At 37.6% G+C, this 16,453-nt stretch overlaps 1 protein-coding gene across 2 annotated transcripts in view; it reads right to left on the reverse strand.

Annotated features, from left to right (window-relative positions):
- Nucleotides 1-16,453, reverse strand: part of RECK (reversion inducing cysteine rich protein with kazal motifs) — an 86,215-nt gene that overhangs the window by 50,375 nt on the left and 19,387 nt on the right. For both annotated transcript variants that reach the window (XM_023203194.2, XM_023203196.1), the window contains exons 3-6: nt 14,735-14,809; nt 13,487-13,523; nt 9,274-9,359; nt 7,544-7,591 (exon numbers count right to left, since the gene is read on the reverse strand). In XM_023203194.2, coding sequence (XP_023058962.1) covers nt 7,544-7,591; nt 9,274-9,359; nt 13,487-13,523; nt 14,735-14,809 — 246 coding nt within the window. The remainder of the gene's footprint in view (nt 1-7,543; nt 7,592-9,273; nt 9,360-13,486; nt 13,524-14,734; nt 14,810-16,453) is intronic.

Genomic DNA, 16,453 nt, shown 5'->3' on the forward strand with positions numbered 1-16,453 from the left:
GTTCAGGTGACTTCTGAAAAGAATGAACTGGAAAAGGAAATACACTAGCAGCAAGGAGACTAAATAGGAGTTACTCCCCTCCCCAAACTACAAAACAAATATGACAAACCAAAACAACATACAAAGTTTTATACTATCTTAAGCCAGTACTGCAGGACCTAATAGGTTTCGCTCTTTTTGGAGCTCATCAGCTGCAGGTAACGGCTCAAATCTACTCTGATACAGTATACCTGTATAGCATTTTACCATTTATAAAGCCTCTCATTCACAGTCTTCTATTTATTATATCCTGGCAATCCTTGAAGTTGCCTCAGCATAAACTAAAAGATGCTTTACTTTTAGGTCCTGAGGGCTTTGCTGGGGCAAAGTACCACACGATTCCTTTTGTTAAAATCCCTAAAAGCTGACTGGGCAAGGAACAAAACTGTCCATAGCCTAGGCTGTCGTTTGCCACAACCAGATGGTCTCCTCTATTCTTAGAACCACTGCAGCACAGATCCAATCACACTGAAGCTTAGGAGGCTTCTAGCTGTCCAGAGAATCCTGTTGGTCCTGACATCCCTGCTCCTCTTATCTCTAATTTGGGCTGTTTTTTCATCCCTTTTCCTTTATGCTTCTGGTAGTAAATCTAGAATCAAAGTTAATTTGAAAGAAAAAGAAACAAAATAAAATTAATAGATATACAGAAATCTTTAAGCAGAACATTTTATTGTGACATTTCCTGCGGAAACAGCATACAGTCTGGGTAGGCATACATAAATATACACCAAACACTGGCATCCAGGGGCAGAACAAAGTGTATAGTAAACTACCATTTGTGGTAAAGGAGGGTAGAGGATGACTATACATATATATATTTACTTTTATATGCAGAAAATATCTCTAGTAACTTTAGGAACTGGATGGCTGTGGGAAAGATAATTCATTATATACCATTTTGAATTTTGAACAATGTGAACATCCCCAAAATAAAATTTAACACATACCTGCACTATTCTATACATTTAGCTGTGTACTGATAGGTGGGGCTAACAGAAGACAGAATCCTCAGAGTCTTAATTTTAGCATTCTCACAGAACCAGAGCCCCATGGCAGAACAATATTTTAGTTGTATTGGCAACTGTTTAGTTTAAAACTTAACTGCCTTAAGACTGAAAAAAAAGTTAGTCCTCACAAAAATACCCGCTACTAACTTTCCTTCATAGTTTCTCACCTTCCTTAATGAAATAACATCAAAAAAGTGTATTGAAGAAAGCTAGCAAAGAAAAGAGAGACATGAAAATGACATTTCTGAAAATACAAAGAAAAGCCTAGAGAAGAATCTGAGAAAGAAGGAAGAAACAAGTAAAAAATATAAAAAGTATGATGGCAAATTTGTAGCATTGTACTTCAGTGGCTCACACAGCAAATGGAAAGCATTTATATTTATGGCCTGGTATCATGTTAAGAGAATGGCAGGTAAGGTCTGCCATTAAAGGTATAAAATGGATTTACAAACCTCAAACTAAAATTTATCTCATCAGTTTATAGCCATTGCCAGTCTCTGGGAATTCATCAGCCTCATATTACCTTAATGAAGCTTATTCTGACATTCAAGGAAGAAAATAACCATCAACAACCAAAAAAATTTTTAAACCGTAATTTTGGTGGCTAGAAGAAAATGTTCACAGCCAACATGTGAACAAAGACTATGCAAAAAGAATCTACACTGTATTTCACACCCCCTGAAAAACACGAATTCGTTTTTACTTTAGTTCTAATCAGCCAGTGTGCACAAGTATGGCTATTCCTATGGTTTACAGCCAGCATCTGTTCTGACTACTGGTGCCTATGTAACTACAGCTGCTGAATACTTTAAATATCATCTCTGGTTCTATCTTCACAACACATTCATGAACCCCATGTGGCCTAACCAATACTTTTAGGTGGGTTAAAGGACAAAGCCTGTGAAAATGCAGAGAACCTAGAAGTGAGCATGTCCATAATACTTGAACATGCCCATAAAGGAGTTACCAAGCTAATGGTTGATTTGGGTAGCTCCTACAGGCCAGGGTTTGGTGACCCCACAATCAAAACAAATGTGATTCTCAAAAGAAGGACTCTTAAGTAGCGAATGATATATTATTTCTTAGGTATTCATCAGAATAAGAGAGCTATGGAGTTGGAAGAGAGATCAGCAAATCTCCTGTCTGTTGCAAAAATCCCCTTCACATGATGAATCCAGGTAAGTCTTTACTTGAACATTTCCAGTGAGAGGAAGTTCTCTGTTTCTGGAATATCTCATTCCATTTTGATCAATTTCAGATCAGTATCTGGCTCCTTCTTTTCTAGTTCCCTAAAGAAACTCAGCTTTCTACTTTTTTCAAAAGAATAGATTATTTTAGATTCTATTAGATTCTAAAAGATTCTATTCTCTTTCAAAACCCAGCTTTCTATTCTTTTTATACTTTCTCTTCTATGGAGCTCTCACTCACTCCAAGGTTCAAGGGTTACTTCAAGGTTGACTGTGGGCATGATAATTCTCCTCATCTTTAGTCTGGATTCCTAATCACCTATGAGATATGGGTCTTTACATTAAAAGACCCTAACACACCATATGCTTCAATGTCTTCAAATTCCTTTCACAACATAAATGCTACTGTTGCTATGTTTTCTTTCTTAAAAATCCAGTGATACATTACTATTGTTTTAAAAATCTGTGTCCTAATTTACCCACTTTCTATTTTCACATTCTGTTTTGCATCTCAAATAATTTTCTATCTGAAGTAGATATTTCAGAACTTCCTTTACAGAGAACTTCTAGAAAGGGTCCACTAATGGCAATTCTGTTTTAGCTGTCTAGAAATAGCTTAATTTTGCCTCTTTCTTGAAATATATTTTTGCTGGATATAGAATGCTAGATTGATAGTTACTTTCTTTCGGAACCATTTAAGAATCATTCTACTGTCTTCTGGCTTCCTCTGTTGCTACTGGGAAATCAGTCGTTGGTCTTCTTTGAAGATAATGCCTTTTTTTCTGACTACTTTTAAAATCTTTAGCTATGATGTCTGTCTATAATATGTGGATTTTTTTCCCTTTGATCCTGCTGGGTATTTGTAGGGCTTCTTTAAACACTGCTCCTGCCCATCCTATTTATTTTTCTCCTAGTACTCCAATTAGAGAGGATTTTCTCACTCTATCCTTCCTGTGTCCTAAACTATTTTTCAGCCTCATGTCCCTCTTTCTTTTCCATATAATTTCTTTAGCTCTATCTTCCAATTTACTAACTTTCTTTGCTGTACCTAAACTATTATAACACCCATTCATTGTGTTTGTATTTCAACTATACTGTTCTGGAAATTCTCTTTGATTCTTTTTCAAGTATGCTTGCTCCTCTTCTTCTTCTTTTTTTGCAACCTCCACCTCCCAGGTTCAAGTGATTCTCCTGCTTCAGCCTCCCGAGTACCTGGGATTACAGGTGTGCACCACCACACCTGGCTAATTTTTGCATTTTTAGTAGAGACAGAGTTTCATTATGTTAGCTAAGCTGGTCTCAAACTCCTAACGTCAGGTAATCCACCCACCTTAGCTTCCCAAAGTGCTGGGATTACACGTGTGAGCCACCGTACCCGGCCTGCTCTTCATATTTGTAAACCTATTTTATTTCTTAAACATATTAAACATTTTAGTCTGCATCTGATAATTTCTATATCTGAAGTATCTTTAGGTCTGATTCTGTTCACCATTGTTCCTGTTGGCTTTTATTTGATGAATCATGTTTTCTGGTGAGTTCTGTGACTTTTTTATTGTGAACTGCTTATTTTCCTTAGGACTTTATCTGTGGAAATCCCAAGAGGTCTGAAATACAAGATCAGTTCATCCAGAGAGAATCTGTGTTACCTTTTCTCAAGCATCTGAGGGCCACTACCATTTCAGAACCACTTGAAATAAAATTCTCAGCTTGAGGTTTTATAAACACTCACTTGATATGAATTTGGGCTGCAAACTCATGTGAAGACCAGCTTAGAGTTATGAATTTTCAATGGAGGTAAGATTAATGTTGGAGAGAAACAGTTTTCCCTGCAGACCCCCCCGGAAAGGGAGATGAGCATATTTCCTGGTCACCCTAATACTAAGTGTATAGTCCCTTTGGAATCCCAAATTTATTGGTGAGAAGGGGAGGGGATTTCAATCAGATTTTCCACCTTCAATCAGAACCCAGGATTTGTCTCCTGACTTCTGAGCCTCATGAAGCTACAAAGCTATAAAAATGGATTCAGCAAATGCCCTCAAAGCTAATGCCTTCTTTACTGCTCTTACTTCTCTGGATTCCTGCCTTCATTTAGTTTTTGGCTTAAGCATTCCATATTTTCTTTTCAGCAAATTCATCTAGCATTTTAAGTTATTTTCACCTGGAGGATTGGTCCAGGTACCAAGTCTGCCCTATTGCCAGAAAGAGAAGTTTTAACTAGTACCTTTAAGTATAGAAGAGTCGTAAATGAATGCCAGGAAACTAAGCTTAAAAGATTAGATTATGTCCCTGAATATTACCTATATTCAATCCATCATAACAAATCTTGCTGATGGATTCTGCCTTTGAATCTCTGATTTATTCTTGAATATTTGACTCTATTACTATTATCCTAGTCTGGGATTTATTATCTCTTTTTAGCTAAGCTAGAGGGGTTTGTGGGATCTAAAGCCTAGCCTGCACAGGATTATGAGTTTAAGTTTTCTAAAATATTGGCTTTGTTATTTGTTATATATTGGTCTCCCTTTAAGAACCTTCATCATCACCCTCTCTTTAATAATGAGTTGAGCCTCAAAATGCCATCTTTTCAGGATTTGGTCCCACCACTTTACCTGTCCAAGCACAGATTTGCAGACCAAAATAGGTCTGTCTTCTCTTTTCCTCCCGCATAAGCCATGTGCATTTCTGACAACATACCTTTGATCCAAAGTCTTAGGTCTTTAGGTCTTTTTTTTTTTTTTTTTTTTTTTTGAGACGGAGTCTCGCTCTGTCTCCCAGGCTGGAGTGCAGTGGCACGAACTCGGCTCACTGCAAGCTTTGCCTCTCGGGTTCAGGCCATTCTCCTGCCTCCGTCTCCGGAGTAGCTGGGACTACAGGCGCCTGCCACCAAGCCTGGCTAAATTTTTTATATTTTTTAGTGGAGGCGGGGTTTCACTGTGTTAGCCAGGATGGTCTCGATCTCCTGACCTCATGATCCGCCCTCCTTGGCCTCCCAAAGTGCTGGGATTACAGGCGTGAGCCACTGCGCCCGGCCAGGTCTTTAGGTCTTTAGCCAAATTATACCAATCCTTTCAGGCCTCTCTCATTTGCAACTTTTTTCCTGATAACTCCAAACATTCTTGCTCTGCTTTCTTATTTCCCTGAGCCCTTATGTGTGCAATATATATTTTAATTAGCCTGACTCAATTAGATACAATTCTTTAGTATTTGGAGTTATGCTAAAAGTTGCTTAATCAGAATTCTAAACTAAGTCTGATTCCAGTTAATGCTCTAATATATAAAACTCTTGGTATTCCACAGGTACTTGTTAATTTGCATAAGAAAAACATAGACTATAAAATTGGATGTAACAATGCTTTACATTAAACTGGTTTATCTTAGGTTAGCTAGACCAAGACAAAATCTTAAATGGCATTAAAATTTTAAAGCTTTATTTAAGTAAATTTCTTAGCAAATCCCCTCAAAAGGAACTCTAAAACAGCTTACCAAAAAAAAGAAAACATTAGCTCCTACAAATGTAATTACTCATTCTCTGAAACTCAAATCAAACTTTACATAAAACCACTCTCTGGGGTAAATGCTACCCTTAAAATTGCAAGCCTATGGAAATGGCTTATACATCTACAAGTTCATCTCAGGGACCATTCCAGTGTTAAGGAAAAGATATTAAAAGCCTAGTTTATAAATTATTCTCATGTTGATAAAGAACCAGTCCAGTTAAAATAGGCTATATTACACCAAATTTACCCAATTCACTTTGTAACAAATAGCTTTTATGTCTAGACTAGACTTCAACAATCATGACAGTGACTGTTATATGAGGTTTATAAAGCAGAACCCTTCCTGCATTAAAGTACTCTTATCTCTATTTTCGTTTCTAAATAACATGTAAGAAATCAAATTGAGTCTTATATTGAAGAATTTGTGGGATCAACTCTTAATATAAAAATAAAAGAACCCTTCTGCCATACAGATTTTTGGAAAATGGTTGCTTAATTCTAGGCCAAATTAGGGAAGATAGAGAAAAGTAAACTATTCTTAGTATTTCTATCATAGGACATTTTGTCTCTCTTACCTTTCCTGTCTCGTCCTTCATCAACACATACTGGCAGACTTCCTAGGGCAATGCAGAAATCCAGACAAGAGAAGGAAGCACACTAAAATAACGGAGGACAGGCTATGGAAGATGGACAGTGTCAGACATCATGTAGGAGAAAAGAAGGAATTATCACAGTTAGCCACTTTGTTCAAGAGAAACTAAAACTGGTTATTTCAAAGACAGAGAGATAAGAAAATAAAGATCTTTTACTTCTCTGTAGCAGGGCTCCTTTCAATAAGAACAGAGGAAAGCTATAATTTGGAAATTTGTCTTCAGAGGAATAGATATAACTTAGCAAACAGTACAAAGGGACAAAAGATAAATAAGACTGTCCAGTTTAAAAATAAGAGAGACAGGCTTTGGGGGAAAAAAAAAAAACTATAACCTAGAAGTAGTTAAGTGAGTTATTCTATCTTCTCCAAGAAAACACAGCAATAGGAATCCCAATGTTTGTATATAAAAATGGTGCATGAGATATATGCACTTAAGTATCCTTAATTACACAGCCTTACACTATGAAAAACAGCAATATTGTCACATTTAAGAAACAGAGTTCTAGAAAATGAACAAAGTAGCCCCAATGAGGAGGTTTTTTCATATCAGGGACAATCTTCTGCACATATTTGTATGGTGTAAAATACTTCCGCTATACCCCCGCCTTAATATCTACCCCATCTAGATACCAGTGTTAGAAATCCCACCATTGAGAGGAGAGTCCTTCAGATTTAATATAGCTTTTGTAACTTAGTATTTTTTTCCCCAAATGCAAGATTCTAGGAAAGTCTGAGCTATTCATACTAGCCCTGTGATTTTCTTTCTTTACTTTTCTTCATGATTAGAGGTAGTTTATAGAAATGAATACCACCTGGATGGGTCAAGAGATAGGAGATGGGACAAAAGAGAACATGAAACCTGAGAAAACTATTTCACAAGCTTGGATACAACTAGTTGTTTTGTTATAAAAATATTATAGGTTAAATCCTTTGTATATGAGATTTAGGCATTTCTTTAAAATTAATACTCCATTTCAACAAAAATCAACTAAAACCAAAACATTTCCAAAAACAGTAAATGACATTTTTGTCTATGCTAAATTTTCTGTAAGGTAAAAGGGAAGTTGTATAAAAATAAATTCATTTTAAAAATTTAAGTAATTTTGTTAATTCTGATAACATCTGAATAGGCTATCCACATTTGTTAAATAAAATGCATACCTCATATTCTTTTCTGCAAACTTTGGAAATATCATTCTTTGAAGACGCCTAAAAACCAACAAATTTCTCCATTAATTTATTATACATGCTATTCAGCACAGGACAAAAAGAACACAAATTAGCATATGTTAATTACTGATATAGTATCCTTTATTTCATCAAGGAAAACCTTATGTTTGAATATTTTAAAGTCCCTAAAATACAAAAAACAAATTTCATGCAATTTCTTAAAACGAACATCATCCCTAGGGCTACTCAATATTCTAGACGTTTGCTCTAACTTTTATGGCTTTAATCTCACATAATAACATAGTCCTTTTGTTATTTCAGAAACTAGATGTCTTTGAAGGAAACTGTAAATCAGGACTTTTTTTTTTTAGCTGAATTCCACTCTGTAACAAATTTTCTTGTGACGTTCTGCCAGGGCACCTACATTTTGCTTTTTCTTTAACTCTTCACGTTCTAAACTTTCAATCTGAACTCGCTGAGTATATAATGGAGGGGGCAACTAAATAGGGAAGAGGTACTATGCCAGGCATTTAACAAGTTATTTTTGTGTAAGTCTCTTAACAAGATTATAAAGAAGATACTAACCCCTCTACAGATGAGGAAACTGGTGCTTAGAGAAGTAGCAAGTTATTTACCCTATTTAAGTATATACTTTCTATATAAAAGCCAAAAAAAAAATCTGCTGAGGGGTGATTGTTTTTCCACATGAGTCAGTCTCCATTCCAGAGCTGTGGGCTCTGGTTCCTTGCTCCATTCTTCCTGTTCTATCACCTAGGCCCATGCAATTTAGAACAGGCCAGCTGATGAGGACAGGGAGAGCAAGAAGAATGGGCGAGCAACCGTTTTACAACTCACTAAACCCATTATACTTCAAATCCTCTGCAACTCAGCTTCACCTCAATGCCTGGAGGACGGCAGCAGACAGCTAGGTCATGTGCTGCCCAGACTGTTGGTCAGGCTATAGGATAGTCATCTCTGTGAAAGTGAAGGTGATACCATATCTCATATACTCTTGTCCAGAGATAAGACCCTAGAAGAAGAAAATAAAAGAAGGCTTTCCAACTGTGGTTTCAGTGCCATCTAATCATTTCTAGTTTCCCAATTAAGTTTATTACTGCCACTTGCAGTAGAGGAAACAAGAGGCTAGTATTTCCTCTCTGAGAAACCACTACTAAAATATGCGAAGTGAGGATAAACTCAGGCACGTAAGCTGAATTGGGGCAGAACTATATCAAATCAAAAATAAGTAATAACTCATTGTAGGAGTCACATTCATTTTAGGAGCAGAGAAGGGATATAAGAACACACTTAGGGCAAAGCCATGATGAAACAGAGAAAAGAAGATGAAAAAATAAGCCAACTGTGTCAAATGTTCTCATCCAAGCATACCCTCAATTTACCCAGCCATTTAGAGTCACTCAGATTGACTCAGCATGATTGCAGGCAAAGTATGGAAGACTTAAAAATCACATAATATTGTTTTTTGCATGGCAGAGACAAGGAAAGATAAGAAAGAATAAAAGAAAGATGAGGCCATATGCAGCGGTCATAAATAAAAAACAGCAAGTCTAAAAGGAAATGGTCTATACAAGAAATGCTAAATTTGCAGTTTTTGTGGGTTACCTCTGCAAAGCTAGGAGGTGGGCAAGGCCCAAGACATATGCACAGCTAAAACCAAACTGCACTCCATGATGCTTCAGAGCCTCACTGCCCAGTGTTACCTGCTTGCATGCCTGTCGACACTCCAAGGCAATAGCCAGTTCACAGCAGCCTAAGCCAACCCAGCCATCAGACTTCTTAAACACACCTTAAAAACAAAATGTTTACATGTTTTGGTCATAAGTAGCAATAAAAACAAATAGCATGCCAGATGCTTCATGGCTACTACTAAAAGTCAAAGCAGGTATCCATAAGAAAACTGGTTCAGACAGCAGGGCCTCAAAATTATTAAGGACCTCCCTTTAGCCTTACTTCTACTATCAGTCTCTTTCAAAGTCCCTCACAGCATAATTATCAGGTCCTTTGTTTTTTCTCTTTTCCCTCCCACCCTAAATGCTCTTTAAGTCATTCTCACTCTTGGGTAGGTAACATCTTTACCAGAGGACATACAAGGGAAGAAAAGCAAGGAAGAGGGCTTTCTTAGTGTTAGACTGTTGATAAGAGGCAAAGATTTTAATTTAACTTAAGCAAACTAACAAGAAAGGGCACAAGTATTACTGTATTCAAAACAGTAAATACCTAGAATAGCATAAAATTCATGATCCTATTTAAAAACTGATACTTAGTAAATGGGGCAATTTTTGTGAGTCAGGTATGTCCGGCTTTGATGGGCACAGTTAATCATAGGGCAAAATGACTATGTATTATTCTGGTTCAATTTATGTTCAGCAGTGACTCTTCCAACCAAATTATTGTGAAACTAAAAGATGATAAAATCATAAAAAGTGTTCTAATTTTTTTTTGAGACAGAGTCTCGCTCTGTCGCCCAGGCTGGAGTGCAGTGGCGTGACCTTGGCTCACTGTAACCTCCGCCTCCCAGGTTCAAGCAGTTCTTCTGCTTCAGCCTCCCGAGTAGCTGGGACTACGGGCGTCTGCCACCATGCCCAGCTAATTTTTGTATTTTTAGTAGAGATGGGGTTTCACCATGTTGACCAGGCTGGTCTTGAACTCCTGACCTCAGATAATGTGCTTGCCTTGACCTCCCAAACTGCTAGGATTACAGGTGTAAGCGACCATGCCCGGGCTTCTAATTTGCTTTTGCAATCATAAATGTCAACGAATGATTCCTAAGGTAAAAGTAGGAGATACAGCCAGGCTTAGTGGCTCCCGCCTGCAATCCCAGCACTTTGGGAGGCCAAAGCGGGCAGATCACTTGAGGTCAGGAGATCAAGACCAGCCTGGCCAACATGGTGAAACCCCATCTCTATTAAACATTCAAAAATTAGCTGGGCATGGTGGCACATGCCTGTAGTCCAAACTACTCGGAAGGTTGAGGTGGGAGAACTACTTGAACCCAGGAGGTGGAGGCTGCAGCGAGCCGAGATTGCACCACTGCACTCCAGCCTGGGCAACACCAAGACTGTCTCAAAAAAACAAAAAACCAAAACAACAACAACAAAAGGCTGGGTGTGGGGGCTCACACCTGTAATCCCAGCACTTTGGGAAGCCGAGGTGGGCGGATCACTTGAGGTCAGGAGTTCAAGATCAGCCTGACCAACATAGTGAAACCTCGTCTCCACTAAAAATACAAAATTAGCCAGACGTGGTGGTGCATGCCTGTAATCCCAGCTAGTTGGGAGGCTGAGGCAAGAGAATTGCTTGAACCCGGGAGGCAGAGGTTGCAGTGAGCTGAAATTGTACCATTGCACTCCAGCCTGGGCAACAAGAGCAAACCTCCATCTCAAAAAAAAAAAAAAAAAAAAACAGTAGGAGATACAAGAAATAATTATGAAAAGAGAAAAGTCTTATACTTGTAGGAATGCTGCAAATTCCTCCTTATCTCTTTTAAAATTGCCTTATGCTGCTTCTATGTAATACATAAATTTGGGAATCTATATCTTAAGTAAGTTAGATTATTATTTATATTTGAAAAAAAATGTCAGGGATTCAAGGCAATAAGTAACATAGTTCTCGAAATGAAACTAAGACTTCACAAAACAAATAGAAGCATTCTGCTAAAAGGTAAAACAAAGCAAATAAATGGTTCACAGATAGACAAAGCTCTCAAAATATAATAAACTACCCCAATTATAAAAATTGACTAAAAATACTGCATATTATAAACTTATCTCTCTGTGTCTTAAAGGTACAAAGGGTAACAAATTCACATCTAGCCTCATTGCCTAGTATAGTTTCTTTTAAATCTTTGCTGCTTGCTATTCAGGTTCCTCACACATTGGAAAGAATTTTAAATGGAATCAATGTAGGTCATAAACTCCGTGACGTGTTATATCATAATGAAGTATGCTGCTGTATCCAGTGGCCTCTTAGAAAATATTAAATTATTCAACAAGCATTTATATTTACTGAGCTCTTACTATGTACAAGGTACTCTGTTAGGTGTTATGTGGGCTATGAAATTATGAAATAAATACAATATATGATTTATCCTATTAGGGAGATTATAGTTTGTTAGCAAGTGTGTGTGTGTGTGTGTGTGTGTAGGATGCTGGGTACAGGGATAACTAGGAGACAGGCAAGGAGGTGGGCAATTTCAGGAAGGCAACCTGTTTGAAATACAAACTTTAAACAGTGTGATAGCCTCTAGAATTCAGAGATACATAAGGTATACTTTTTTTTTTTTTCAAGAATTTGGCTCCCATCCAAGTAAACATCACACACTGGGGCCTATCATGGGGAGGGGGGAGGGGGGAGGGATTGCATTGGGGAGTTATACCTGATATAAATGATGAATTGATGGGTGCTGACGAGTTGATGGGTGCAGCACACCAACATGGCACATGTATACATATGTAACCTGCACGTTATGCACATGTACCCTAGAACTTAAAGTATAATAAAAAAAAAAAAAAAAAAAAAAGAATTTGGCTCTATCCAGGGCTGGAAAATGGGCTATAATCTTGGGAGATCATGAGTGCCAGGCTAGAGAGTTTGGGCTTTATTCTGATGGAAGTGAATATCCCCTGAGAAACTGTTTTTGAAGAGGATAGGAAAGAAAGATATAATGTGTTGAAACATCAGTTATAAGGTTATTATAATATTCTATCCCAAGAGTGTAAAAATAAAGACTTGAACTAGAAATAGAGAGAACAGGTGTAATTTTGCAAGGGGAGAGTCAATGGAACTAGAAAGAACAAGGAGTAAAATATAAATTGAGGGTTTCCAGTCTAGTATCATTCACAACAGGTGCAGTTATGAGTTTGAGCTTGGATTTGTGTTTCAGATGGCACCTGGATGCAGAGATCCAGGTAGAGATATCTACAAAGATATCTAGAAGTTACAAACAATGATTTAGATTTGAGAGTTACCTTCTCAGAGCTGATTAGTTAACAGTTCTGGGAAGGAATGAGATTACTAAGGTGAATGTGAAGACAGAAGGGAAGAAGACCACACACAGAAATAACCACAGTCCTTATGGCTCCATCTGCAAAAAAAAAAAAAAAAGGTAAAGCAGAATAGATTCTGATGCCAAAGTGGAGTCATAAGGAGGTAGTAACCAATAATATCAAGTGTTTCAAGAAAGTCAAAGAGAGTAGTACTGAGAAAGAGCCCTAAGATCTAGGAACCAAGAGATCCTGGTAATCTTTCAAGGCTAGTTTCAGTAGAATGGCAGAAGTGGAGACAAGAGAACAAAGTTGAGTGAATGAGAATACATTACATATTTGAAAATTTGGGCTGGACATGGTAGGTCATGCCTGTAATCTCAGCATTTTGGGAGGCCAAGGCAGGATGATCACTTGAGGCCAGGAGTTCAAGACCAGCCTGGGTAACACAGTAAGACTCTATCTTAGGAAAAAAAAAAAAAAAAAAAAAAATTAGGTGTTGAAGGGAAGGAGAGGATAGAAACTCCAGAGTATAAATTAGGTTCCAGGACAATGACACCAATTTTACACTCACACAGTAAGTTTTTAAAATTAAGTGCTAAATTTACACTTCTTTTTTTTTTTTGAGACGGAGTCTCGCTCTGTCGCCCAGGCTGGAGTGCAGTGGCCAGATCTCAGCTCACTGCAAGCTCCGCCTTCCAGGTTTATGCCATTCTCCTGCCTCAGCCTCCTGAGTAGCTGGGACTACAGGCGCCCGCCACCTCGCCCGGCTAGTTTTTTGTATTTTTTAGTAGAGACGGGGTTTCACCGTGTTAGCCAGGATGGTCTCGATCTCCTGACCTCGTGATTCGCCTGTCTCAGCCTCCCAAAGTGCTGGGATTACAGGCTTGAGCCACGGTACCCAGCCTAAATTTACACTTCTATTGCTTACCTGGCAAAGATGAATTCATACAACTCCAAATTTCAACCTAAAAGTGTAACCAACAAAAGGCTTTTATGTAGATAACCAGTTCCTAAATATGACAATTAATTTCTACAGAAATTATGTACAGCTAATTTGATTATGGCTATGTCTACATAGTCAAGGTTCTAGAACTATATGTACATCAATCAGCTATTTGGGGGAAACAAAGCTGAGATACAGAAATAGTCCTTGTTCTTTTCCCATCTGAGAGCATTAAGGATGAGTCTACTTACTCAGGATACTTATTAGAATCATGGTTTCCAAGCATATAGACAAAACTGAAGACTAAAGGGAATGTGTTAATCAGAACTATTTAATCATCAACTTATTTTCTCTTTCACATAATACAAGCCACCATATCTAAAGAGGCTCTTGCAAACAAGCTCACACTTTCTTGGTCTGGCACATGAGCATCCCAAACATTGAGGATAGCCCGAGTATTAGAAACATTTTAAGTTACCTGATTCAGATAGGTAAGCAATATATCTATAGTATGTTATAAAATTGAAAGATAATAAGTCATATATTTTTCCTTACCCCAAATTCAACTTTCCAAAGTCAAAATAAATATTTAGTTATTATAGTTTTCATAAAATTAGTCAAACTATAATAATAAATAAAATTCTAAATTCCAGATTTTTTTTTTTTTTTTTTTTGAGATGGAGTCTTAGTCTGCCGCCCAGGCTGGAGTGTAGTGACACTGCAATGACGCTATCTTGGCTCACTGCAACCCCTGCCTCCTGGGTTCAAGCAATTCTCCTGCCTCAGCCTCCGGAGTAGCTGGGACTACAGGCGTGTGCCACCATGTCTGGCCTATTTTTGTATTTTTAGGAGAGACGGGGTTTCACCATGCTGGCCAGGCTGGTCTCCATCTCCTGACCTCAGGTGATCCACCCGCCTCAGCCTCCCAAAGTGCTGGGATTACAGGCATGAGCCACTGCGCCTGACCCCGGATAAAATACTATAATGAAATTTAAAGACAGGAACACGTTTATATTTAAGATTGTTTTTAGATCTATATCATAGGATAATAAAAGATGAAAAATATTCTATCTAGCAATTTATATGAAGATTTTTTTTGAAGGACTTAAGTTAAACCTAACATTTTGACCACAAATTCCAATCACATTTAAAAATTTGCTAACTCTGAAAGTAATTCATTGGATAGTTTCATTTAGACAGAAGCTTCTACAGTTAAGTTACAATAAGACTTACCATTGTCTCTGGGCAATAATCAGGGGCTCGCTGCAACAGATGTTTTAGTCGGGATTCACTTTTTGAGGAGAAAATCTATTTGACCAAAAAAAAAAAGGTTTTGTGGTATTTTTCTACAAGAAATAAGAAGAGGTAAAACTTACTATCCTCTAGATTTATCAGTTGTCTAAAATATTTTCCAACTTCCTTTTTATTTATTTTATTTATTTTTTTAAGACAGAGTCCCATTCTATTGCCCAGGCCGGGGTACAGTGGTGTGACCTCAGCTCACTGAAACCTCCACTTCACAGGCTGAAGTGATTCTCCAGTCTCAGCCTCCCAAGTAGCTGGGACCTCGGGCATGAGCCACCAACGCCTGGCTAATTTCTGTATTTTTTTGTAGAGACAGGGTTTCAGCATGTTGCCTGGGCTGGTCTTGAACTCCTGAGCTCAAAGTGATCCGCCTGCCTCAGCCTCCCAAAGTGCTGGGACCACACGCATGAGCCACCATGCCCGGCTCCTTTTATAAGTGGAAAACCATTAGAATGATCTAAGTAAGGTAACATTTCTTAAAAAGTGTTGATTAGTTTCGCAAATAAGCAAGAAAAGCAAATACAGCAAGTCGAGACCCTTTTCTATTGACCAAAAAAAGTGGAGAAACCCAGGCTACCAACCTGTTTAGAGGCTGGGGGTTAGAGAGTGAGACAAGGAAGAAAAAAAAGATAAGTTTATTTTAAACTGTTCTGTAAATTGCTTTTAGTCAACTGATAACAATGAAAAACAGACTGTCATCAAACCCGTGATACTGCTGAAGATAAAATTTGTAAACAGCATTATGGCACATAAGTTCTCCATAAAATGCTGTAAGATAGAAACAAAATTTTTTTTTTTTTTTTGTAATTGATGCTAATAAGCTAACAAAGGTTCACTTACCAAGCTAAATGGCTCACTTCCAAACAGGATGTTATGCAATTACAATATAGTGTTTCAGTAAATAATAAATCATTACACATATCAGACAGACCTTCATGATTACCTGCAAATAGCTGAGACGGTAAAATCCATGAATGCTATGGACAATGAAAAAGGATTTATCTCCAGTTAGCTTATTTATTAGCCATTTTCCTCCAAAACTACCAACTACATTTAAGAAGTGAAAAGAGATAGAATATCACTATTTTGCAACCCCTAGTGAATTAATGCATTTAGACAATTATCACAAAGACTGTAAGCATCACAAAAAGAGACATTTTGGGGGGAAGACTTAAACAAAACTAAGCCTCTGGATCTGTCTCCTAAGGTAGCTGTTAGCCATGTGTGGGTATTTAAACTTAAATCAAGTAAAATTAAATGAAATTAAAAATTAAAGTTCCTCAGTATCTTTAAGCACATTTCAAGTGTTCACCTGGCACATGTGGCTAGCGGCTACCACATAGGTCTAGAATATTTTCATCATTGCAGAAAGAGCCATTGGATAGCTCTGCTCTAAATCTAACTGCGGAAACACAGAGGAAAGAGGAAAACGTTAAATGACACCAGGGGGATGTGAGTAGCAAAGTTTGGACTATGGGAAACTCTATAGGACAAATGACTAAATCAATTCATCAAATACATTGCAAGGAGAAACCTACAGATCAAAAGATATTTAAAAAACATATAACCAACTTATATTATATACACACACACACACACACACACACACATATATATATATACACATATATATACACACATATCACT

This window comes from Piliocolobus tephrosceles, chromosome 14, assembly GCF_002776525.5.
Source record: "Piliocolobus tephrosceles isolate RC106 chromosome 14, ASM277652v3, whole genome shotgun sequence".
In the NCBI taxonomy this organism is placed as follows: Eukaryota; Metazoa; Chordata; class Mammalia; order Primates; family Cercopithecidae; genus Piliocolobus; species Piliocolobus tephrosceles.